At 37.5% G+C, this 27393-nt stretch overlaps 1 protein-coding gene across 20 annotated transcripts in view; it reads left to right on the top strand.

The window, feature by feature from the left end:
- NRXN1 (neurexin 1) overlaps positions 1-27393 on the top strand; it is a 730400-nt gene that overhangs the window by 226282 nt on the left and 476725 nt on the right. For all 20 annotated transcript variants that reach the window (XM_055816040.1, XM_055816058.1, XM_055816057.1 and 17 more), the window contains one exon: positions 27000-27301. In XM_055816040.1, coding sequence (XP_055672015.1) covers positions 27000-27301 — 302 coding nt within the window. The remainder of the gene's footprint in view (positions 1-26999; positions 27302-27393) is intronic.

Below are 27393 nucleotides of genomic sequence, written 5' to 3'. Positions count from 1 at the left end.
ATCGTTTACAGTTTGTGAATAGTTTTTAGATAAACCACATATATTAAATTTCCAGTTACTTGTTCAGTTCCCAGTGTAAAGTCATCACTGATTCTGCTGATGTTAAATAAGCACCCTGACAGAGGACTTGGTCCAAAGTGACAGCATGCAAAATTGTCACAGCCATTCATTAAAGCATTACTAGCAAGTTACTCTTTGGTCATCTACTACATTGTTGCCTTCCAAACATAATGCTGTTGGAAGTTCCTTAAAGGATGCAGCTATATATGACTTGCTGTCCGTCATTAGGTCAGTATTTGGCTTACGTTTTTGGAAATACGGCTTCTTGCTCATGGTATAACTTTGGAACCCAGGAAGACAGAAATAAAAGTCTTGTCCTGAATCCTTTGTCCCTGATGTCCTATTTCTTTGGGGTGGTGGAGAAGGCAATCTTGAGCTGAGAGAGAGTTGTCACATTGCAAGACAGTGTTTAAAGCTGTGGGGTTTATTACTGAAATGTATGCAATTCTTTAAAAGTAGATAATTGCATCTAATAAAATGGCAACTAGGTAGTTCTTCAACGTGGTCTGGAAGTGTAGACTTCAGTCTTAGCAGAACTTTTTATGCTTTATGGCAACCACCAGGTGAGACTGCTCCTGCGTGTGACGGGTATAGGCAGAGGGCTTGATGTTGTGGAATTACAGTAAGGCGTGACCTTCAGGGTACTGGTCAGCTGAATTACTTGCACTTTTACAAAATTCTAGAAGAATGCAAGATTTTTATAGTATGAAAACCTGCTGTTGTATTTACCTTTGTAAAGATTTAAAGAGATTTTTTTAAAATATCTAAAAACATGTAAAAATTTTAATTTATGATTCTGTAATAACTCTACTACAGCTTTAAAATTTGGTTGTTGGGGTTTTTCTTAATTGATGTAAGTTTGTGTTCTGAATTCAAACACCCAAGCAAATGCAGAAAATTGACTTGGGTATATTGCAGGCACTGGCCAAATGAGAGAGCATCGGGCAGAGAATTCAAACCAAACCGTCTTAGTATTATGTGTTTTAAGGAAAACCTGTCAACATTAGACATATGTATGATTTCCTCCTTCTCCTAACCCTTCAAGAAAATAAAATCTAGTACATGCAAATTTCTTTATGTTGTTTCTGTATTAAATAAATCACTTGCATTAGCGTTTCGATTCAAGAGATGTGACATGTGATCTTGCCCTGTGTCTCATCAGACCAGAGTAAGTGGAAAAAACGGCAATTGAAAGTGACAACTCCTGCCAGACCACAGAATACAGTAGTGTTACAACCCAGTAACAAGGACAATAATGTGTCACACTTGTTAGTCCTTTTCTGAAACTTTTTACCTCTGCTTTGATTTGGAGTAAAAGCAGTTTAAATGCTAAGTGGGCCTGAGTAATGTCTGATTTTGATATAAACTGAAGAGGCCTGATTTACAGAATTAAGACTACTTCTGCCCCCAAGTTTTGTGCTTTCATTGTCATGACACTGGATCAGCACTGTACTGAATAGGTCTAACAATTCTATTCACGCTGGGAAGACTGATATAGCATCCTTTGTCACAGCACCTCGTGAAGTCACCGTGTTATGATAAATACATGCAATATGCTCTTTGTTGTGACTGCAAACAAATAAAATCAAAACCAATTATTAACAACAAAAATATTTAAAAAGCCTTGGAGTTCTAGTTGCTACTTTACTAGTTAGTTTTACTAGGGGGGAAAAACTCAAACTTGTTTCTTATAGGTTTAAGTAGCTGTAGTGGCTCTGTTACAAGTCTTCTTGAAAGAAGGTACCAGGCTGGAAGGAAAAGGGAGAAAGATAAAATGAAGTACCCTTATGTCATAATAGGTTATGTCTTAATTAGGAACAGTCAAGTCAAGTGGTGCAGGGATACTGAATGGGAATAAACAGCCTGCTGGTTTTAGCCAGAGTAAGATGTGTTACACCTATCTTGGGATACGTTAAATCATGTATTTGGTCACAAACGTTGTTACTGTTCATATTGTTGGAGTACCCAGAAACCCTATTAAGAGATTACAAACCCCTTTTCTGCCATGCATAGGTACAAGTTTCAATCTCTTTGAGGTAGGGACTCTCTTCCAGTTTAAGTATGATAGAAGACAACAAATAAATGTGAAGAGCCTATCGGGATATGAAGCCAAAGTCTCAGTGCCCTGCGTACCAGATGTCAACTTTAGGTCCGATTTTGTAGGCAAGTTGCTTGGAATGCTATGGATGTCTCTTGATGACAATGAAGACTGTAAAGTAAGTTTTGGCAAATGTTGTAGATGACATGTCAAAACGGATTCCCATTTGCTGTCCTCTTAGAAATTATTGATTTTATTGTGTGTGTGCATCGCTGTAAAGGAGAATTATCTAAAGAGAATGTGAAGATGATGGTTATGCAAAGGCCCTCCTAGAGAGAAAGGTCAGTAGTGGAGAAAGTAAATGGGGTATTGCAGTCTGTTTAGTGGGCAGGTCAGAGGTGGTAGTCTCAAAGGTGTGCTTTGTACCACAAGGTATTTCAATAGTGGGAGGAACTAGCTGATTTTTGAAGATGTTTTTTTCACGTTAAAAAAAAGTGTTCCAAGTGTTATGCTAAGAGGATAACTTATTTTGACAGGAAACTGGATTTACAATACATAATGTTCATCATACCTATGGAAGGAAACTTGCAATTCTGAAGTGAGCTGACGAAAGAAGCGTTGTGTGAAGCTGAAAAACATACTAATATAATGTAGAAGCTTTTCCTGCTCATTCTTTACTGAGTTTTCTTGTATCAATCAATGGTGGTTGTTCTTGTGACTGCTCTGTAAGTCTTGCAACCTTCTCAATATATTTTGAAAAAAAAGTTTACCAACTTTCTAATTATTTTTTTAATTAGACCATACTGTGACCACTGAATGTGCATTTGAAAAGGATGAAAAGATCCTATTCCAGTTATGAATGCTTCTCTCTCTGTTTGTTTGTTTGTGTGGGTTTGGTTTTTTTTTTGGTAGTGTGTTGATTTTTCCAAGCTCAGAAAGGTCAGGGTTATTCAGCTTCCACTTGGCCTCCTTCCCTTGAACAAGAAATCCACATTTCAAACACATTATAAAGCCTGGCTCTGATTAAGAGGCACTGAAGAGAACAACAGAATTCCAGCACATTACTCTGACTTGACTGCACGAATTACAGGACAGGCGTGAACAAAAGGCAGTAATGCTCTTGGGAAGGAGCCTTCCCCACATGGCTCTGTGCTGTGGCTAGCGCTTTGCTGACTTTACCCTGATAAGTGATCAGGAACTGTTATCTTTCTGTATACAAATACAAAAGAGAAAATTTAAGTAAAATTGATGTTATCACTCTTTGTTGTTGGGTTTTAATTGCAAGTCAATTACAAAGGCTCTGCTGGACCTGTAATATGTGAGTGCGATGCCTGGCACGAGAGGAATGGGTATGAATCTGTTGCTCATGAGTTGGGTCCTGTCTGTATGCAGTTATAAGAAGTCAACAAATTCGTTTGTAACAAAGTTTCATAAATCCTACAGTTCTGGTGTAAACAGAGTGAGTATAGCAACTGGGACAGTCATCTTAGTAACAGAGTTAACCTTTAACCAGCATAAACCAGACAGTGAACAAGACACTGAATCTACTTGTGAAAAAAAAATAATAAAAATTTGTATCTGACTGACTTGAACATACGTTGTGAAAAGCAAGCAACAGATGTTACAGTTAACGTACACTTGAATTCACTCTCCCCCAATTTGTTAGGTTATGGTAATTTGTTGTGTTTTTTGTAACATTATTTTTTTAAAGCATGGAGACGCAGGTGGACTCTGGGGAATTAATTCTTTTTCTATTATTCTGTAATTTTAATTAACTATTAGAGCAAGGATTTTTTTTACATTAATAGTTAAACTAGGAAAGCAATAGCCTATCATAAATGTTATTTTTGGTGATTGTAACATCTGAATCCTTTTAAAAGTGCTGTTTAGTTCTTGTTTTAGTGCTACAGTGCACAGTACTTACTTTACAAGGAAAAAATACTATAACAAGTTTAAAAGGGAAGGAAACACCCCATAACCAAACTGAATTTAGAATTGTTACAAAAGAAAGAGGCGGCTTGGTAGACTTTTTTTTTTTTTTAGTAGACACATGTTGGCTTAAGTAGAAAACAGGTTGCTATACTGTACCTCTGTTATTAGGCTTCTGTGTTCTGTATTATTAATTTCAGCTACTGTAACAGTTGGTTTTTTTTTTTTAAAGCAATCTACTGGAAGAAAATTCTGCTGTGATTTCAGATTAAGACATGTAGTCTGCAGATACTCATAAAAGTATAGATCAGTCTACAGCTATTCGCGGAAGAAATGGTGCATGAACAATACAAACTCACAGAGGACCTGTGAAGAGAAAATTGCTTTCCTGCTAGAAAATTAAATTGAGAGAGAAAAAATGTGGCTGAGGCACATGAGCTCGAACCTTGTTCTTCTAAGATATAGAATTTTGTCATTTATTATTAAAGCTCTAAGAACTTGCCACAATTATTTTTTCATTAGGGTGACAATCATACTTCAACCCTTTTCTCCCTGCCCCCCAAAAAGTTTGTGAACTGACAATTTATTTTTGTGCAGTGTCTCATCTTTTAAGTGAATTACAGCTTTTACTTTTTTCTGCTTTATATGGCCCTAGAATAATAAATATTAGATATGATTTGCCTAAAAGCAAGACTGCAGCTGCAGACACAAGTAATATGAAATCAGTGTTATGATGCAATTTTTTTTTTCTTCCCCCCACACCCCCCAAAAAATTTGGAATGCATTGGGGTCTTTGAGTCAGCTGAGACACAGATGGAGTCAGTCAAATGTGGAGCATGGCCAGCATTCCCAAGAGTTGCTTTCAGTCTATTTTCTCATCAATAAGTTTCACAGGAAAAAAAGATGATAGTGCTGATGGTAGTGCCTTCCCCGCGGAAAGCGGAGAGGATGGAATAATTCCATGGTGAATTAAAATGCACACATTGCTGAGCAATGAAAATGAATTAAGGCAAATTCAGTAACTTCATTTTAAAAGCAACTGTGAGCTTTAATTGTCATAAATTCAGAACTAATTAAAAACATGTTGACAAAAATTGGACCAACAGCTTGTCATTTTCAAATCTAAGTGAAATGCAAAGTGTTGAGAGTAAATTACCAGGTCTGAATTCAGTTCTCAAGTGTAGTGCATTTGCTACATGTAGGATGTCTCAGGATATTGAGGCAAAAAACCACAAAACAGTAGGAAATATCAGAAAATATTATTTCTCTATGAATAACATTTTACAGATAAGCTCAGGACTTGGTGTCTGAACTTAGAAATCTGGAAATCTTTGTCAGCAACTAGATCTAGATAGGTGATTGTCCAGTCTTAACTTTACACTGGGTGAGACCTAGGCACACGCCATCCTCGCAACATGTAAGGAGGCAATAAATCTGGGGCCATGGACTGTAATGTGAAGCTCCAGGAGGTCCAGATGGGTTTCAAGTCTGGATTCTCTAAGTAAATAAGACCACAAGATGTGCTGTGGCATGTAACTGCCCCTTCAGTATGTTCCCATCTGCTCTGATAATAACTAGGTATATACAATGTGATGTAAAAAAAAATACTAAAGTCCCCAGAGGTTAACTATTTCAGGATTGATAAGTTACCAAAACATACCTTCACATGTTAGTTAAATGGACATAGTTCTTGAATGTAAGAACACTGTTCTTCTAGGGAACAGGGTGGACAAATCTACTTTGCATCTTCAAAATTTTAATATATAAAAGTTTGCACATGCAAGGTTGTGCTATGACTATTGTATCACTGGGATGTCCTTGCAGTTAGTATTTCACATCATTCTCCTCTGGAAGAAGACAAATCCAGTTTTAACGTCCAGAAACAAACTCTGCATTGGTGTTCATGTACTTAAAGCAGGGTGCCTAACCACCGAACTCAGAAGTGTGACTAAGCATTGTGCTTAGCTGAGGTGGTGAGCTTGTCACTACACGCTGCCAGCGCTGCACGTTACTGCCATACCAGTCTTAAAGATCTTGAAACTGCGACCAAAACTACAAAGTATTTTATAAAGTACAGGCTGAAATGATTGTCCTTTCATCTTTACATAACTTCAGTGAAGGGCTTATGAGAACATCCTAGGTGTTTTTTAAAGTACAACCCTAAAATGATGTTTAGCAGAGGGCTCTGCGGTCCATCATTATATAAGGTGAAAATCTGCAAGGCTTGTATGTAAAATTCATTGAACGATAGGATATGGCATAGAAATATGTGGTTATTTTCCCCCTTTTTTAAAGGACTCAATGACAAGCATGCCAGTGTGGAACTTATGTTTTTCTGAGCCAATTATTTGTTTATAATTGAAATCTTCTGAGTGACTTTGCAGGCTTTGGTATCCTGTGGTGAGATTTTTGGAAGATGAGCAAGAACTATGCATACGGCTAGTAGAAAGACCTAGGAATAAAAGCATGTGTAGTGGAGGGCTGAGTAAAACTGTTCATGCCTTCTTTTTTAGTTGAAGTCAAGGTAAATTTCAGAGTAAATTTAAATGTCTAAACCAAATTCCAGCCTGTCTTCCTTTTTACAGACTGAATCAAATAGAATAACGTAATATATCAGCTAGGAGGAATAGTTAACTTAGTTTATTAAGAGATCAATTATGCTGATCACAACCCCTTGTGAAGGGTAGAATCCCTAGTCGTAGAAAAGCCAATGGAAGTCTGGCTCCAAGAAGCATGGAGTCTAATACTGTTCAATAGAATTATTTGAAGTGGGTTATAGCTAATATAGTAATGTGCTAATACTCTAGTACATGTTAAAAGATGGAATTTAAAAAATATGTGTTTATGTTTTTGAGATGATACAGTTGAGAAAGGAAAAAAATCAACTTTTGAGTTGAACATGCGAATGTGACATAAAACTTATTACTTGCTGCCAGGATGATTCATTTATTTCTGAACAGTAGTTTCACTGAATAGATTTTACTTTGCATTCCCCTCTGTTCTAATAATTTTAGAACACTGGTTGAAAGGTATTAAACTTATACCGAAACAGTCTAACTTAAGTTTTTTTGAGGGTTGGCTTTTTTTTGTGTTTGGGTTTGTGTGTGGGTTTTTGGTGTTTTTTTGGTTTTGGGTTTTTTTTGTTTTTTTGTTTTTTTTTTTTAAATCAGGTGTGGTTATGTGATGGTTTACAATCTTCAAGTAATGGTGGCTAACTATGGATTCTGTATATTGGGATGCATGCAACATCTTAAAGGCAGGGCTGTATTTTCTCACACAATTAACGCAATAGCTGTTTTTTTGTTAAATTGCTGCATTAAGCTTTCAGACGCAAGGCAGGAAATCAATTGAGTTGCTTCATTTGAAATATAATGAGTACTTTGCTTAAGTTACCTTTTTCATGACAACAAAATACTTAACTGAGAAAATTGAGCATGACAAGGTTCATGTAATAACATGTTTTCCAGTATTTTGTTATGTTTATGTCACTTAGAGTAATTGACCTTTACTTAATGGACCTCTCTGTGGTGTACCTTATTGCAAAAATAATCAAGGCATATACTTTTAACACTTGGCTATAATAAACCACATAGAATTTGCTAATTCTGTGTATTTAAAATAGCCATAAAACTTTCCAATACTTCTTACTGACTGTAACTTTATGTGTAAAGGCCTTTGGTAGCAAGTCCTTCTTGACTTTTCATTCAGTTGCCATGGTAACTTTGAACTCTACCTGTGGAAAAAACACCATTTCCCCCCCACTATCAAGGTAAAAAAAGCATGTTGATTTTTTTTGAGCACAAAGGAAAAACAGCCTTACCTTTTTAAGGAAGTGATACCAGATGAGCTTGTGTATTCTATAAAGGATATTTTTAAACACTTTGGATATTTCTTTTTATTTTTTTATTTATTTAGGTAACTAAAACATGACTGAAATGGGGAAGTGACTTAATTAAATGCATTAAGAAATTATTCCCTGGGTTAAAACTATACGTAAATATTTGTCTTATATATATTAATATCTGTACAAATAGAATTGCATTCATAAATCAAGGCTGTAAAGGCTCTGTAAATTACAAAGATTACCCTTGTAGTGTGATCCAGTTCATAATCTTGAAGTATTTAAGGAAAAAAAAAATAATAAAATAAACCAGGTCTGTATTAGAGCTGTACTTTAATAAGCCTCTTATTTTCAAGTGAAGGATATGCTGCCTCTATCCTGGACAGATTGTCAAGAATAAGATTTGACTAGAGTAGAAACATTTAAGAAACTTTTGAATGGGGTCTTGCTGTTGGGGAAATTTTAAAAGTAACGCAGGAAACAAATATTCTTGTGACCACATTGCTTAAAAATAATACAGAAATATACATGAACTATCCATGGTCTTTAATATCTTTTCAGCTTCAAAGCTTTTAGCCCAATTTATTTACATCAACTTCAGAAAATATTGATGAAATGATTCCTTTGTAAGTTTTTTCTTTTCAGAACATAGTGTTTTATATGTGGTAGTAGTTATTAAGGCAATATGATAGTAAGCAATTACAATGTATATTCAAAAATGAGCACAGGACAATCTCTGGCTTGCTTGGCAGTATAAAGCCTGCAAGCTTGCATTAATTCCTGCTTGCCTTTATTATATTAAACTTTTTTTTAACTTTCCCTTGATGAAAGTCACATTGCTCCTAATTACAACACAGGTGCTTTTGTGATACTTTAATATTAAATACCCTGATGTAGCCAACTAAGGAAAAGTAAGACTATATATGCTACCTCAGTCTCCATTGCTTAAAAAAAAAAGTTTCCGTAGTCAGCAAAGTTCCACTGGTCTTACCAATGTCTGACAAGTTCACCCCATCAAGGTTCTTCACTTTTTCCTCTTCTAAACTCTTTAAAAATTGAGTTTTATTTTTGTCAATCATGTTGCTAAAGGTAAATAAGGAAGTTATTAGCTGTATGTGGGGTTAACAAAAAAGTGGGCATCTTTTCTAGATGAATGATACAAAAGATTGCTATCTGATGTGAGGGCTAGCTGGTCAGAAACACTTGTACTGTCATCAGGAAAAAGATCAAATCTCACTTTTCAGTACCTGATATTTCCTCCAGTGCTGGTCCTTAAAACCATCAAGACTTGGGAAATTTCTCCTTATTAATAATAAGCCATATTTATTTCAAGTAGGCTTTTTTTAGGGTTGGATATTCTTCTGATTCCTAATACGGTGTGCAAGGTACCCAGTCCTGTCCTGCAGTGACAAAATACGGGTTTGGGTTTTCTTCCCCCAAATGTCAGCCTATAAGGACGTCATCCTATAGATGTGTGTGTGTGTGTGTGTATATATATATATGTGCTTAAGATATGCACTCCTGACGTATAATAAAGATTTTTGTCTAATAAATACCAGTCTTGCTTCAAAAGTCTGGTATCTGGATTGGTGATCTTTGACCAAAGCATAAGCTTTTGTTCCTGTAGGCAACTACATTTTCCAAATTTTTCTGAGGAACTCCTCATTTACTTCAGGAAAAAGGTCCAAAATTAGGATTAGATTTTAAAAAATATTTTTAGTGCATAGCCTTTGGCTACTCTGCCTAAATATTTGTAGACAAAATACTTAGATGCAGCTAATGCCCACATCTCACTTCAGAGTAGGTTGTGTTAGCTTCTGGGTTATAATAAATCCACTGGGCCTAATGCTTGAATTAACATAATAATTAAAGTTTCAGCACATTGTTGTAGGTCACAGTAAGAAAATGTTTAATCTTTCTGCATTCATCTGTGTACATTCAAGGCATTGGGAGGTCTACAGAGACTGAATTAAATTTAAGTGTATCAGAAATGAGTAGCGTTTTAAGAAAAACATGGAAAAGATTTAGCTTTGTTGGGAGCTGTTCATAATTGCTTTTGTTTTAACAATAAAAGATACAGCACAATTAGGTCACTACTCAAGTTACAGCTCACTTAATGAGAGCTCTAGGTGTACAAGAGCCAAAATACAGAATTATCCTGCATCTGCCCACCTGGGGATTTGGGATTCGTTTGGGTTCTTAGTTCTCTGTCTATGGTCAGCTCTGACTATGGGGGAAAAAACCATCCAAAGTGCTGGACTGGAAGGAGCGAGCGTGGGACCCAGTAGGTCAAGGGAAAGTTACTCTGTTGTAGCGGGGTGGTACTTTACAAAACAGTGTTAAGAGAATGAAAGCATGCTTCTTCCAAACAAAACGCCAAACTTTAAAAATGGATGATGTTAAGAGGATGATTCAATGCCCTTGTATGAGTCTTGAGTGAAGCTGAGGAATGTTCAGAACTGTTGTCCCAGCGCTACTGGCTTGCCAGGGAAAAATATCTAGATGCTGATTACTGCATCATCAGAAATGGGTCAAGATCCAATTTCTCTTCCAATTTCTCTTCAAACCATTTTGGAAATCCAGGGTAAATTCCTGAGTCTCAATAGGATCTTTAACAGTAGTTTTTTCTTTCTTCTGAAACAGTTCATTGCTATTACAGGGGTATTTTTAGTCATTTAATGGGTCACTTACTATGATAGGCATCCACTTGACAAAAAATCCCCAACAGAAAGAGTGAAGAAAGTTCTCCGCTGTTTGCATTATAGTATTCTGAGGAGCCAGCACAGGCTGTTCAGCTTTTGTTTGTGCTTGCACAAACAGGCTCAAAAAGTGGAAGATGAGGATAGAAAACAAAAATGGGGAGCTTAAAGTTGCCTTATCAGTCTGTGCTGCTTGTCTGGCAGCACAGAGGAGTTGCTTATCAGCTCTGTGTTAGGGGAGTTGGGAAATAACTGAGAGTGATGTAGCAAGACAAAACGGGCTGCATGAGCTGTCCTTGGAGCCATCAAAGAGTTGTAATTTTGTGGCTAGTGTACTGGTCCCTTGTGAAATGGAAATCCTTCAACATGCGTATCATCTTCGTAGCCCTAGACTAATGTACAAACAAATGATACTTGAATAACGAAATAATCAAATTATCGTGGAGTTGAATTATGTTTTTCCTCTAAATTTCAGTTTAAGAATCTAGTGAAAATGAACACAAGTAGAAGAGAATTAGGAAAGAGTGGACAGCTAGTATGCAGATTTCTTGTTTAATGACAATTAAAAAGAATTGCAATGATGGACGTATCTTTTATTTTAAACCATTTACAACTGTACCACTGTTTCATTTGAATACTGAGGTATAATACTACCTCAGCAATAATACTGAGGGGTGGGATTCTCAAAATGAATGCTATAGGGTGAGCAATCAAAATTCTTAGTGAATCTGTAGGGAGCAGGAGCCTTGGGGAGGAATATAGATAACAATTACAAAACGACTTCCTGATTGACAGATGCAGTAATTCCCTTCCCTGGAACTTCAGAAAGCTTTAAATAATTTAATGAACATAATAACTGACCTGGTGTTTCAGTGATGAATGCTGGTGTGTTTTGTGAAGAACTCTTCAATTTTAATTAGTTTGAAGGTATCCAGAGTAGTCATCAAATGGCTTTATAAGTTAATGACAACTATAATCAAATGTCTTGTGTATTGTACATAAACAGCTTTAGTCATTTTCTCAGGGAGCTATAAAATGAGGAGAGACTTTAGAAAAGCAAAACCATATTCAGCAGCCCAAAGAAAACAGTAGCTTATAGGAGGAGGCTGAATTACTACCTTATAGAACTCATAATGCAAAAGTTTTCTGAATGTATATTGATCCTGTCACTCTGGCTACTGCACCGTGGCATTTTCCTAATGTAATAAATGTAAGACCTGACCGGCCTCTGGGGCTGTGTGTCTAAACAGCTGAGCAGTAATTACAGGGGACCCACGAGGCACAGATGGAGGGGAAAGGAGTGGAGGCGGCTAGTAAGAGTATTTGTGTTCAAATTATGATTGGCTTCAGTTATGCTATAGGAAAAAGCAAAACATTATCTTATTTCTTCTGAGGTGAAGTGGTTTATTAATAACTACGGTTTGCATAGCATTTTTCCTGCACTGTAGTTTTTTGTGTTTGAATAGTCAATCCAGTAATAGCCCTTGCTCCTGACTCCTGTGTGGTTTTCTGTGGGACCAACAGCTGTGTTCAAGCTGTGCAGGAGGAACCAGCCTGTGGCTCCTGCTGTTGTTGACAAAGGCTTTGGTCTCTTGGATTTATTTTTTTCCCCCCTTACTGGTTAGGAGATGGAGATTTGCAGAAAATAGATGCAACTTGCTGAAACATTTGGTGCAAGGATACAAACACTATTGCTTCTTCCCTTGCCCCCTCTGGCCAACAGCTTCGCGAAGCACCAGCAGCTGTAGTGAACCTTATTTTTTCTACCTTGATATGTAGAGAAACTTTAGACCCTGCATGCAGATTGGGTTGTTGAAAAAGGAAGAGTAGCCAAATCTAAAAGTTATGTACTATGCCTGTCAGTAGAGTATCTCATTTTTTCTCTTTTGGTTATCCTTTGTAAGCTATGTTAAATTATTTTTTTCAGTTGGGGTTTTTATGTAAGTGTTCTTTGGTTGTTAACTTTGGTGGTGGTGGTTTTCTTCATATCCTTAGGGCATGAGGCTGTACATAATACTCAGCTCCTGTGTGGTAATAGTAAATACTGAAATATGTTTGGCAGTTTTTAGACATGTTCTTTAACAAGTTGAATTAGTTGTTAATATCAAATGTTTCTATGATGTCATTATTTCTAATAATGCCCCTCTTTCTATCTATGTCTTTTTTTTTTCTTTTTTTGTGACCTAAGAAATGACCTCTTAAGTTTTATCTTAGATGAGTATAGTGATGCAAATATGTTGGATTACCTATGACACTATAAGTATCTCGCCTTCTATAGGCATATATATTGCATAAAGAACAGGATAAAGTATCAGTGGTGTAAATGTGCCATCTTCAATGGAACTTACCAGCACCAGCAGATAACTTGCCTCAGACATGACAGCAAATCTTTCCTCTAAAATGTCAATACAGCACTAGAGGTCCAATTATTTTTATACTCTGCTAATCTTCTTTTGCTTTTACGGTATTATTGCAGGCTTCTATAAAAAGACTGTTGGTAATCTCAGTAGGGAGGCCTCCTTATCAAACAGTTTCAAGGACTTATGACTTCTGAAAAAATAAAGATCGGTAGGTAATACTGAATTTATGGAAAAAGAGCTAGCCAGTCTTCAAAAAATGAAATGCATGACATATATAATACTGATTTTTATTTTTTTTTTCTTTTGCAGAAGTTTTCTGGGATTTTCTCAATGTGTTAATGAGACTTTGTGTTAGTTAGGGCTCTTACATTTTTACAATATGTGCCTAGAAGGATATTTTAAAGGATAAATTTGGATGTACCCATCTTTTATATATGCATAGCCAAAAATAAATTGGTGCACAGTGGTAACTACAATTTCTAAAATATGGCCACTTTAAAAAAAAAAAAAAAAAAAAAAAAAAAGCCAAACTGGCATAAGAGTAGGTCTTGAAAGCCTCATTTTGATATACCTTACTGGTAATCTGTTAGAAAATAATGGAACTCTGTTGAAGAGTGAATCTTGTCAAGTCCTGGCGTGTATTGTAAAGAAGAGGAAGTGACAGAAAAAATGGTCTTCTGTTTAATATAGAAAAACTTACAGCTGTTACTTGAAACTTATTAATCCATCAAGTTTCTTTAAATTGTCTCCTCCTTTATCACTTTATGGGGGTAAGCTTTAGGCAATTAAGCTTTCCCACTAAAACCTTAGTGGGAAAAGGTCATTTCAGTAACACTTGTTTCCTAAAAAAATCAGTTTGTTATGTAGTTGCTGCTTCTCTTTTATAATTTAATGTAAATTACATTGATAGCTTTCTGTGTTCGTTAGCAAAAACTATTCCTTACATACTTTTGTAACTGCAGTCAGCTAAATGTGGATTTTTGAGGCTACTACGTGTAAAATGACCGTTCTGAGTATCTCTGGTTGTTATTTACACAAGACCCTGGTGTTACAGTCCCCAAACTTAGGCCCTTGCTTACATCTAAAGAGCTCTTTACCAAATAATTGCTGTGTTCAAAAATATCATGACCTAGATTTTGATTGAGGGTAGGGAGGGGAAAGATTATTTAAAAAAAAGTTGTATCCTGTCAAACTATTACAAAAATAATTGTGCTTTGATTTTTTTTTGTTTATTGGCTTGGAAAGTGAGTGTTAATTTAACGTAACACCAACATGCTTATCAGTCCTCCAGCAAGCAGTAATATTAGAATAGCTCCTAAATCCATCGAAACCAGTCCTAGCATGCCAGCCAGGAAAAAAAATAGTAGTAATAAAAGAGCTGTAATACATCAGTATTTAACATAGTCTGTCAGACTTCTGTAGATTTCATCAGGGTTTAGTGTTTTGTTCCCAGGATAAAATGTGTTACGCTGCTTTGAATTTAGTTGGCCTTTTACCCATATCCTTAACATGTCCCCACTTCTGTTTTTGGTTTTTTTTCTGGCTGGCTGGTGCACACAGAGTGGAAATAGAGCTTTGGTATTAAGGTCTATTCCCATCTTCAGATGTGACTGGGTGTTGCCAGTGGCTGCTGGTTAGTGAGGACACCCAGCAGCACATGGCTTAGCCTCCCCTTGCTCCTCAGCAGGAGCTGCAGTGCGATAAGAATGGTCTCTGAAGAAGAAAATCTAAGAGGGAAGAGGGGATGAAACAACAGAAAAGAAAATTTTAAGGAATAGGTCAAACTGTTTCTAGGAAGGTGTATCACAGCCTATAAGAGATTATGTTATAAGAGCAGTATCGCAGCCACCAAGGTTTTATGTATATTGGGAAGCCATCTTAGTGTTTTACATGGATTTTTGAATTAAAAAAATCATGATTATGTACAAGTGCTCTGGATTTGCCCTTGAATGTTTCTTGCAGTACATATGCAGGTGGTTGCAGTTCTGTGTAAATAGCTATGGGTGGTTTTCTCTGTAAAATAAAGACTATGTAGCTTCTTTATGGCTGTGACCTTGACAGGAGTCACTATTGTTATACTAATATTTTATTTGCCTCTATTCTAAAATACACTCCTTGTATCTTTTTTTTTTTTTTTTTAACATCTACATAGTTGATTCTTCTTTCCAGAGCAAATCAAAGAAGTGTCTGTGCCACACTCATCACTTAAATGTTTGTGTGTCGTCCTTAGTTTTGTCTGCCAACTACATTCATAAAGGGAATTTGAAACCAATTTTCATTTCTCAGTGTAGCGATAAGTCAATTTAACATTTGGGGGAAGGTAATCTGAATTGTTACTTCAGTTTATTAGATATTAGGATTCATTACCAATTGTTAAAACCAAACCAATTAAAAATAGCAATGTTCTCCTACCTTTGCTTTCCTTCAGAAGAAAAAACTGTTTCTTAATTTCTTAGAAATTATTTATAGCTTTTACTTTAGTTTTTAATATTGAAAAAAGGGGAAAACAAAATAGTGTTCTCTTTCATAACCCAGAAATTATTCCAAGATTTGGTGTCCAACCTAAATCCATTGTCAATTGCTTTAGATTAATGTGCTTTTTTAACTTGCAAAAACTTTGTAGATATAAAAGATGCTACTGCATACCGTTAATAAAGATCTCATTGCTTTAGGTTAAATAGTTGTCTTACGTAGCCTGGCATTAAGAGAAGGAGCGTATAGGAATAATTTTGGGTCCATGCTAAATGATTCATTGGGCAGGATATATAAAAAAATCACTAAGTACTTACAGGTGAAGTCAGTATATGTGGAAAGAGAAAAGGGCAGAGCCTTCTGATCCTGTAGCTCGTTTGGACGCTTGTGATCTAGTTTCTGATGCTGGCTGAAGGCAACTCTGAGAACAAGGGGCCAAAAGAAATACCAAATACACCAGAAAGAAGGCCTATTGCTCCTGTTACTGCTTCTCATAGGAGGCCTTATTTAAGAAAAAAATACAGTTTTGGCTCAATTATTAGCCATGTGACAGTGAATTAAGATGATATAGCTCAAATAGTATTTTTAGCTAATGGTCTGTCTGCCTTTGGAAAGTTTTGAGTTTCTTATATATCCAGACCTTAATCCAAAACCAGGACATCTGTAAAAATTTCTTTTAATGTTTATAGCTCAGATTGTAGTTCCTTTGATTTTATTTAAAGATAAAAGATTGTAATATTTAAATATAAAAATCGTAATGGGATATTAGGAATTGCTTGTTTAGATCAAAAATTTCTAGCAGGTACCAACAGACCATAGGCACATCTCTGTTCGTTTTTTTCAACAGCAGATTGCTTTGGGTAAGACTTCAGCTTTTCAGGTCTCCTTTGCTGCTGTAGGATTCTTTCATAGAATATATTCCTCATATACCCAGTAACTTGAAAACATGTTTCTTTGTTTTAAATGTAAGAGGAACTCCTTTTATTAGATGATAGTATCCTCAACAGGCTGGGAGATGCGGTAAAAAAAAATTGTTTTCATATTTAATTTCTCATGTTTATAGAAAGACGTAAGAATTGTAAATAGCTTCTTCCAAACATGTTTTGAAGACTAACATGAGATCCAATAGACTTCTTTCCCCAACGTTTATATGTAGACATTCCATCAATGACGTAATCTCAGGCACAGACTGAAAAAATGTGACAGTTGTGTATAATCAGAAAGTTTGGTTTGGTTTCCCTTTTTCAGATCCTTGCTGTGGCTTAAATTGCTGAGACAAATGCTTCGTGTTCCTGTAGTACCTCTCTGACACTAGTGCAAAACTGGCTTTAAACAAATGGCTCCTTATGCACGTAACACCATTGCAGTGGTATTCCCTCCGTATCTCTGGAAAACTTACTGTTATACAGGGCTTCTTTTAACAGGAGTTAATTAAGACCAGAAAATTGCTTATTGTTTTTCATTGCATCCAAACCCCAGGACATACTGCACTAATCCTGTAGCGCCATGTAGTGCTGTAAGAGAGGTGTTCAGCTGATGTTTCAGAAGTTTATGAGCATTGGACATGTTCATTATCAGATCATCTCACTAGTTAACTCTCTCTCTATATTATGATAAATTCATGTAATGTGTTAATTTGGGACTCTTTTCTTCCTTATTGTCTCATTTGAAATAAAATACCAACAAAGTAGTCTTAAGTGTTTCTTCCTCTCCCAAGCCCTATTTTTACTTACAGTAATGCAAAAATAAATGCAAGTCTTCTGGAAAACCCTCAGCAAGGAGTAAGGCAGTGCTGCTTTGTCCAAAAAGCAGAAAAGAAACTGGATTTTCATCCAGGACACAGCTTGTTATCAGATTTCTCAATCAAAAAAACCCAACAGCATTTAGTTTTGTGCAGCATTCCTCCCCTTTAACATGCCGGCAGAAGCGCGGCAGGCAGGGATGGGGAGAAAGGACCTCACCTTTCCTGTGCCATCACTCAAACTGGATTCAGTTTAAAACTTGCATTTGCAGAAGTTAGAAGTCAAACACGTTATTTTTACAATTGTAATGTCAGGTTTTCTACCAACTGCTTTCTCTAAGCAACCTGGTATTGAAAGACTCTGTGCTTCCAGTCCTTTGAAAGCTGAAAATCTGTATTTTGCGGTTTTACTGCAAAGTCAGTGGGAGCCTGGAGAGCTGGAAAAGGCCTTTGGTAGGTTGTTTGGCACAGTTTTTACCTTGGCGAGGAAACTTGGAGCCTGTATTTATTTGTTGGTGTAGACCTAGCCTGGTTTCCCAACATCTGGCCAAAATCCCTAACTGAGTTTTAAGACAACAGTAATGTTGAGCAAAACTAGTTTCTTCTTCTGTGGATGGTAGAATGTTATGGATATTTGGCATTTTGCAGTTTATTCTTAATTTAACAAGAATGCCTTTAAAATATATCAAACGTTGGTGTTTTGAGTAATTATATGAAAGTTAATATAACTGTGGTGTACACCGCAGGACTTTTTAATCTACTTTTTATTGGTATGACTGTTCATAGGGAAAAGATCCACTTATTTTCACTTTCTGGCAGTTCAGTATTTAATGTACACTAAGATGGCATAGTTCCTAAAAACTTCTGCTTACTTTACTCTCCCTCCCCAGTTGCAAATTTGCTTCTGAAGTGCATATTCTGTGTGATTAAATAAAAAGAAGTGAAAATTAGTGAGGAAATTGCATGGTCTAGTCTTTTTAGAAATGAATTAAAATTGCTGTTTAGCAAAATGGAGTAATTTATCACTTATCTAGTGCTTCCTGTAAGTCATTTATCATGAGTGGCAACTATCATCGTTTTATTTTAATCTGAGGTGGTGGGGAGGGATCAGAGGCTTACATTGCACAAGTTCATACTACTTGTAATTGGGAACTGATTTAATGGTATTTTGTCAAATAAAACAAGAATTTCTTCTCTGCCTACTGCAACATATTATCGTCCATGGCTTTGTATAACTTATGCTGTTAAATTCTTGTCAGATAGAATTTTACTTTGCACTTAAATGTATACTAGCTTTACTTTTGTATTGGATACAAATGGTGCAGACTTTGGTGCTCAGGAGTTCAGGTATAGCGTCTTTTTGAGATAAAACATGTTCTGATATAAACAGAGACCATGGTAGCCCAAGTTATTAGTTAGAACTGACTGAAGTCCTACTTTGCTTGTCATCTGAGTGCTGCATTTCTCCTGGAGAAGGGCTTGAGATGATTCACCAGCTCCCTGGATCTTTGGAATGAATAGATACTTGTACAGCATCTTTCTGCAAAAGGATCATTTAAAATAATAATAAGCAACCCTTGAGACATGATTCCTGGCTCCTTCAGAATAAGTTGGTTTTGTTCTCGTGTTAGGCTAGCCATGATTATCTCATAATGGACTTATTCCCTAATAAAGGAGGAAGGAAAGCAGTGTAATGTGACTACTGAAATTGAAATTTATCTCAGAATGCTTTCTGGAGCTGGTAACTGCTGTTTTTGTAATACTGCATCTTCATCTTTCTGCAACAATAGCAGCTCTTTTCAGACTAAAAGTTCCCATTCACACCGTAGTTGTTTGCTTTTAACAGCCTGCGAGTGTGACTTTATTTGCTGATTTATGTGTAATAAAGACTTATCTTGTTTCTTACTCAGTTTGCTTAAATATTACAACAATGGATTGTGCAATGCATTTCTGGGTATGCTGACAAATAACGTGCTCAGGAACAGCAATTTCTATTCCTTCTAGAGAATATATTCAAGCGTGCTGTGTCCTTTTCCAGTGTATGCCATGTTAATAGAGAAAGGGAGCCAGGGATTTGTATTTACATGACATGGAAAAGCAGGGGGGAAGAAACAGGTGGATGTTTCCTAGCTGTGGATTTGGGATCATGAACCTTATTTTCTCACCAAATTGTTACCTTGGAATTTTCTGTGAAGAATTGTTTAAAGGGCAAGAAGAATAATTGCTGGAAAGCAACAAAAGAATGTGAGAAAAGCAGGGAAGAATGAGATTTCTCTATGGGGAAAAAAAAAAGGAACAGAAAACTGATGGTACATAGCAACAACAGTACTTCTAAACATGAGTCCAACACTTACTAATAAAGTAGACTATCTGTACTCCCTTTGACCCTTTGAATTAATAATTTCATAGGTTTTATCATAATTTCATTGGTTTTGTTGATTTTATACTTAAATTATAGGGTTTTTTTTAAGCAGATGGTAATAATTTGGGGGTTTTTTTTCAGTGCCTGCATGTTTAGTTTATGCATGCAGTTCAGTAAGCCTGTTTTATGTAATCGAGAAACAATTTAAGGTCAAATTCAGGTATGAAATCTGTTGGAGTACTTTATACTCTTTATAGTTTTTCATCTGAAGATCCAGTGAGCGCCTTAGCAGCAGAAGGGTGCAGGCTGGCCTGTAAGACAGCAGTCTACCGAGGTGCTGCCATCCTGAGATGGTTCTAGGCTGAACGATCCACACCTGTGCGGGGAGCGTTCCCCTTGTATGTGATGGCAACCCATTAGTTCGCTACTACTGCAAAGTTTCCGAGTCTTGATGTTCACTACAGAAGTATTGGTTGAGGCTGTCTCGTTTTACTGTGTCAGTCATTCTTGCCAAGGGCTTTGCCTACGTGCTGCTTTGGTGTCATTTTCCCAGGTTGCATTACTTTCTGAAAGACTTTAAGAAGATGGTGTAATGGATAAACATTTGAATTTTAAATTACCATGAAATGGAGCACTAAGCAGTACCTTTGGGAACATACTAGACTCTAGTTTGGCATAATTTATTTATTCAGTCCATACTTGATGTTTTGAAGATTGTATAGAAGGAGCTTGGCTCTTAGAGGTTATCTGGTATCAGCTTATCGTCTCTTTGAAAATAATTATTTTGGTAGGTAGGCAGATAAATTGACAGCGCTCTACTACATTTTTTTTGTATAATAAGGGATTGGTTTGCCACATGACATGGGTCCTTGGAATTCAGTTAATAAACTCACTTTAAGACTTCTGGTTTCTTCTGTGAAGGAACATGGCAGCTGTCAATAAATAACTGACAATCAAAAAAACTTTCTCTGGACAGTTTTATTTCTCTGGTCTATGGTCTCATTACTCTTGCTACCTAGTAAGACCAGAGCACCCAGTCATGTCTGTGTGATTTATATCAGGCATGGACACACGATCAAATTATTGTGGAATCCGCCAGACCCATTTTACGATTTCATAGTGGCAGGCAGGAGGCTGGACATGGTTGCTGTAAAGCTGAACATTGTGCTTCTGTAGGACTGCAAGGTCTGCTAAGGCCTGTGGAAGTGTTTCTCCTGGACGTTTGATCAGACTCCAAGGACTTAAATGAACCTCCAAAGATGTAACCGTTAAACCTGTTGTTGACTTCAGTGGGGAACAGGTCAGGTTCAAAGCAGGAAAATGGGAAAGCATTCTGTGCGCTAGCAGGTGCTTTAATGAAACGTGCTTCTTGTCTGAGTCTTTCCTGTGACAAGTAGATCGCGTCTTTCTGTATTCATGCATACCCTGTTATTCAGGATTGTAACTGCAGTAATATACAATAATATACAGTACACAAAATTCAGAATAGAAACATGTTAAATGCAGTTCTTGGTGTTCATATTATCTTGTGCTTTTCTATGCAGGTAATTACATTTTAGTCATTAAATGAAGTGCAACACTTCATACTGACTAGAATGCCATGCAATTTAATGGCTTCTCTAAATGTCATTAAGTGATAATTTGAAAAAATAAACAAACAGCAATATACACAACTAGTTATTAATAAAGCTTGTTCTTAATTCACTTTTAAAATCAACCAAAGTTGTGGTATGAAATGCGGCTATAGATTGTACCTGCTTTTTTATATAAAACATTTGGGTTTTTATGTAATTTTTTTCAATCTGTCTTTTGAAAACATATACTTTTTTATCAAGTATAAAATAGCAATCTGCTTGATAGTAGAGAGTTGATATGGGGCTGGTTACCAGTATTGCTTTGTGACTTTTCTGTCCTGTGTCTAACTGCCAAACATTTTGACTTGGATGTAGTTTCTGCTGTATGTCTGCTAGCGTTGTCTCAGTTTTTCGGGGACCAAACGCAATAAAGTTCTGTAACCCAATTTCCTATTCTTTGTATTTCTGCACCTTTGCTAGCCTACGCTGACGCCACACAGTGGCAGAGCGGTGGCTGCTTTGCCTTCTGTCCTCCCATTGCATGGCTGGGGATGGCAGGGCAGCATTGCAGCTGCAGGGTCTAATCCCCTTCCAAATGTCGAAGTCATATTGAGGGCAAAGATCTGAGATTGCATCCAAGTGATCATGAGAGGGAGTTTTAATTTTTTGCGAGGAATGCATTACTGCAGGGACTGGAGAAATGTGGAGGTAGTTTGTTGGTTCCTCCCATCCCTTCAGTTCACTTCTGTATTATGTGCGGTTTGGGCAAACTAGAACATTTTCATAGTAGATATTATCTGAATTCATGTAAAGGATGTCTCATCAAATTGTAAGGAAATACTTATGTTTTCTTGAGCTACTTCCTGTGAAGAGATACTATGCGTTTAATCTCTCTTCAATCATATGAAGCTGGTAGTCTTCAGGATTCATTCTTCTGTAATGCCAAGAAGTATATTTTTGGTTGTCAGATGCCTGTGGAAAAGTATTGTAGCTGTTAGCAGGCAGCACCTACTGGAAAATGAGATGACTCTAGCTGAGTATGCAGCTGCCTCATTAGTTGCTCAGTCAAGCCTTGTGACCTTTTGTCTGACAGACTTTATTTTTTTTCCCTAGCAGTGAAGCTCATCAAACTAAAAGTCAAAGTTCTTTTAACTATTGACACCAGAAGTGAATTTCCTAATATCAGAATGTTGCTGAATCACATCAGTGTTTTCAACCTTAGCATCCAAAAAGCTGTTTACATAGGAAATCTCAATTTAATTGGGTTTTACTGAAAATGTAGGTACTACTGAAGTACAGAGAAAAAGCCATTTGCTGCTGTACCTACAGCCGGAGCTTGCCTGGAGGAGTTCTTGGTAAAGTTTATTTTCTCTTTGTAAATGAAATTTTGAGATTGCCAGAATCATAAGACGTGACATCTGAGCTTATGGCCATTCTTGTGCTCCTTTGTGCCTTGGCCTTCCAGCAGCCTTTTACTGGCCCATAATCATTAAAACCTTAAATGACAAAGGAAACGGGTAAAATGGAGCCGATGCAGATCAGGAATGGTGCTGTTCAATCAGAGTGCCCACAGTTGCACAACTGGAAGGTGATGTCTTCAATATCCCAGAAAGGAGGGTTAATCTCCTGAGTCTGCAACCCACGGGAACGCTGTTTGGTCAGAACCTCTCCCAGTTACCTGACGTATGGATAGGTCCTACCAGATAAATGTTGGTGTTGTGAGGCACTAGCATCCTACCCTGACACGGTCCTGGCAGGAGGACTGTACCATAGTATTGCAATGAATTCTGAAAGACGTGAAACTCAACCCTACAATGTAAAAGTAGCAAATAATGGACGTTCTTGGTTTGGCAAGTGAACAAAAATGGTAATTTGGCATTCAAAGTACGCATGTTAAAAAGTATGCATGTGAAGTTTTATCCATAGCGTTCAGGTTTTTCAACCAAAATATTTTTTCTGAAGTAAAATGTTATGCTTTGTTTTGGCTTTTTTTTTTTTCCTCCAGTTTGAAGTTAATTTTAAAATGAATGCTAGTTTGATAGGAATCTAAATAATTTGTTTAAAAATTGAAAGTTTAATTGAATGTTTCAAATGTTTTAGCCTTGATTGAGTGATAGACACAGAAATGTTAGTGTTTACGTGAGGAATGTGTGATGGGGTGGTGGGGGCTGCAGGGCGGCTTCTGTAAGGAGAAGCTGGGGCTACCTGCCACGGCCAGCTCCAGCCGACCCACTGCAGGGCACAGGTGAACCCCTGGGCCACTAGTGGGGCATCTCGACCCACTGCAGGGCACAGGTGAACCCCTGGGCCACTAGTGGGGCATCTCGACCCACTGCAGGGCACAGGTGAACCCCTGGGCCACTAGTGGGGCATCTCGACCCACTGCAGGGCACAGGTGAACCCCTGGGCCACCAGTGGGGCATCTTTGGGACAGTGTGTGTAAGAAAGGGTAAAACGCTCTTAGGAAGTGAGGGAAAAAAGTGTGAGAAACAGCCCTGTGAGCGCCGAGGTGATGCAGGCACCAGAGCAGATTCCTCTGCAACCTGTGGAGAGGAGACCACGGCGGAGCAGGTATCCACACGGCAGCCCACGGGGGACCCCACACTAGAGGGGGTGGACATTCCCTGAAGGATCTGTGGGCTGTGGAGAGCCCATGCAGGAGCAGGCTCAGCCTGAAGGACTGCAGCCATGGCAGGACCCATGCTGAGCACAGGAGCCTGTGATTCCTCCTGCGCAGTGGAGGCAGCCCCTGTCCCCCTTTGCTGCGCCTGGTGGGGAGAGGTAGAAGAGTTGGAAACGAAAGAGCAACAGGAGTGAAGTTGAAGTTAACAAAAAGGGGTGGGAAGATATTCTCAGTTTGGTTTCTCACTATCCAAAGCTATACTAATTGCAATTAATTTTTCCCAATTTGACTCCATTTTCCCTGTGATGGTAGCTGGTGATTTCCCTGCCTGTACCTTGATCTGTGAGCTTTTCCCACCTTATTGTGCCTCCTTGCCCTGTTGAGGAAGGGGAGTGAGGGGGTGGCTGGGTGGGCAGGTGGCAGCTGGCCAAGGCCAACCCAACACAAACCTAAAGGCTTTTTCAAACCGGTGTGAATTGTGGCTCTGTTTACGGGCCAAGGTCATAGTTTTGCTTTAATGAATGTTCCTGCTTGCTGCTTCAGGTTGGTCTTTAGGAATAGCTTTAAAAAGTACGTGCCTGGCGTGCATTTACAGCCCCGTGCACTTCCACGTCCGTGTGAATGATCTGGCTTTATAGAAGTAGTTTGTAGTGGGTAATATGTATTCATAAATATTTTCCATGTTGATTCATTTATGTCCTTCAGCTTTCTGTGTTATAGTCATTAAATGCATGGGACAAAACTACATACACTAAGTTGCTGTATTTAAGTTTTATCTGTCTCTTGTAGGTATCCATGCTGGTTTAGTATGTCTGCAGTAAGCATCCGTACCAAATAAATTTACTCTTGAGTGTTTTATGCTTTTATTAAATATTCATGAAATGAGATGCATGGTATTCATGCAGTCTGATGTTTAGTGCATTCAAACCCCAGAAAATGTATTGTTTGTAAATTTTTTATACAGAATGAACCAAGGTTTTTCGCCTTTACTGAAACATGGCAGGCTCCTGGACACGTTGCTGTCAGTGTAGTGTTGTTCTGCATGCAGGACTGATGGGGAAGGGTTAAGATCTGGATGGGTACAGCAATTCCTGTGTGTCCTTACTGCAAGATGCAGTGTCTCCTGACATACTGTTCCTGATAGACTAGGAAGGTTATAAGCAGGATAAATAGGTGTTTTCTTGCTTCTCTATTGGTAATGTCAAAGGTAAAAAATAAAGGCTTGTGGACGGATTGAATAGGCTAATTTTTGGCCTCAGTCATGCATCTGGAACCCAGCTTATCTCAGTCAGGTTTAACAAAAGGTAACATTTGTCTTAAGCGTCAAACATTTATGCTGGGTAAAAGTGATCTGCTGATAAAATACCATATTTTAATATTTTAACTGCTTTTCTCTCGATAGTCAGAACACCTCTAAATGTAATTTTTGTCCAGAATGGAATTTCATGTTAAGAAAAAAAAAATAAATAAACAAAACACTCAAGAGTTGTTCTCCTGCACCTGGGAGGCAGCAGTTATGTTGGAGATTTTCTCACCATGCAACCACTTGTACTCCTAATCCTGACTATCTGTTTGTGAGTCCCTCCCTAGAAAGGTGATGGGGGTTGTCCATGGCGGTACCAGCTGTCTAGATATTACAGCCCTACAGAATTCTGGTGATGATGTAGCCACCTCATGGTGATGCCTAGCTCCTCCTGTATGTTTATTGTGTGTGATGAACGGCCACTACAGCAAGCAGTCTGTGTGCTCTGTGTGATCAACTGCTTATTGTAATGGAGGAACATTGCTTAACTGGAAGCTGGAGACTGGCGATTTTTGTTTAGTTTTGTGTTTCATGAGAGATGTTATCAACAGATAGCAGGGAAAAGCATCCTCAAGGGTGCTCAGAGAGGTGATGGATTTTTTTCTTTCTTGATTTAAAGCGTGTATTTAAACAGTCACTTTAGTCTTTTTACATTAGCCTAGTATGATTTGTCTGCTGCCACAAAAACATTATAATGCAAATAATTTTGCATCGAATCTGCAAGAAGGCGGATAAAAATAAATATAGAACAATCATTTTTAGTATTTTTATTAGGAAGCAAAGTTAAGCCAGAATGCGATTGCTGTCTGGAGTTCTATCTGAAGTTATTACGCGACGCTAGCTAAATAGAAGCACTGCAAGCACCTAGAATGTATAGTCTGCTGCAGGGGGTCGTAAGCGGATGGCACTGAATGACAGAAGACATATATGTCCAGGGACTTTTCAAAAACCTGTGGTTTCACACCTGCTTTTTGCATGCTCTGTCACTCACTGGTTCCTTTAAATCCACACTGTAGTTCTTTCCCTTGTCTATATATTTATACATATGTTTGGGTTTTGTTCTGATGGCATCGTAGACTGATGTATGCAGCTGTCTTCTGGAGACAGAATTTATTCTCAAGAATGATGACATTGGTCATCCTCAGGTTTTCATACCTTCATCCTTACACTGCATGAACCCCTACAGGTTTCCATTGAATTTTTTTCCAACTTATTAGCTAAACGACTAAATCTTGACTTCATATAGCTTTAAATCCTGTGCGCCTGTAGTGTAGGGATAGCGTATGTGTTCATCTGTAGGACTTAAGTGGAAAACATAATCTCCATATGTACTTGCTTTTCTGATTAGATGGAAAGCTTAGCTTCTGCTATTTGTGTTTCTTAGTCACCTTCAGGATAAACTAAGAAAAATAACCCGTGTGGCACATACTAGTTGGTAAAAGTACATCCCAGAAAAAAAATAATAAAATAATTGTTTACTGATGCACGTGAACTTGCTCTCCAGCATGGTGCTGCGTGCAGCTTTGAGGTAGATTCTTAAATGAGTGGTTTGTAGCTTTGGTTTATTCAAGACCTTAGGCCAGAGCACTTTGTGATATCTAGATTATTGCTTCTTTTTGAGGTGCTGTGACTTTAGTGTGAGTTGGGAAGGAAAAGATCTGGATTTTGACTGGAATATTGCTTTGGTTTTGCATTCAGCTAAATGTTATGTACTTAGATGTGTTCCAGATCAGATTGCTTAAATAACATTAAAAGGATGGCTGATGCAGTGTATTTCCTGAGTTTAATCATAGCCATGAACATTCTGTAAGAAAATAGTTTTAAGTGTGTTCACAGTAAATCTTAGTTATCTTTTTACTTCGTGGATTTTAAGTGTTTTAAATTAATTACTTTTTGATACAGGGCTTGCAAGTAACACTGTTAAAATAATTCTTGCAAGTTACTTCAGTTATGCGCCAGTGATTTATTTGTTTGTTTCCTCTTCTTTTGTTTGTCAGGAAAAGAAGAATATATTGCGACATTCAAGGGATCAGAATACTTCTGCTATGATTTATCTCAGAATCCCATACAGAGTAGCAGTGACGAAATAACTCTGTCGTTTAAAACGCTTCAGAGGAATGGACTGATGCTTCACACAGGAAAATCAGCTGATTATGTCAATCTTGCACTGAAAAATGGAGCTGTCTCCTTGGTCATAAATTTGGGCTCGGGGGCCTTTGAAGCGCTGGTGGAACCTGTCAATGGGAAATTTAATGACAATGCCTGGCATGATGTGAAAGTAACCAGGAATCTGCGTCAGGTAACAGTACAATGGATACAAGAATAACCGACTTTGTTATGAGTAAATGCTTGATGATATGAAAACTGCATAGTGTGACGTTAGATGTTTAG

This window comes from Falco peregrinus, chromosome 11, assembly GCF_023634155.1.
Source record: "Falco peregrinus isolate bFalPer1 chromosome 11, bFalPer1.pri, whole genome shotgun sequence".
Lineage (NCBI taxonomy): Eukaryota > Metazoa > Chordata > Aves > Falconiformes > Falconidae > Falco > Falco peregrinus.
This window is presented reverse-complemented; position numbering and strand designations above follow the sequence as displayed.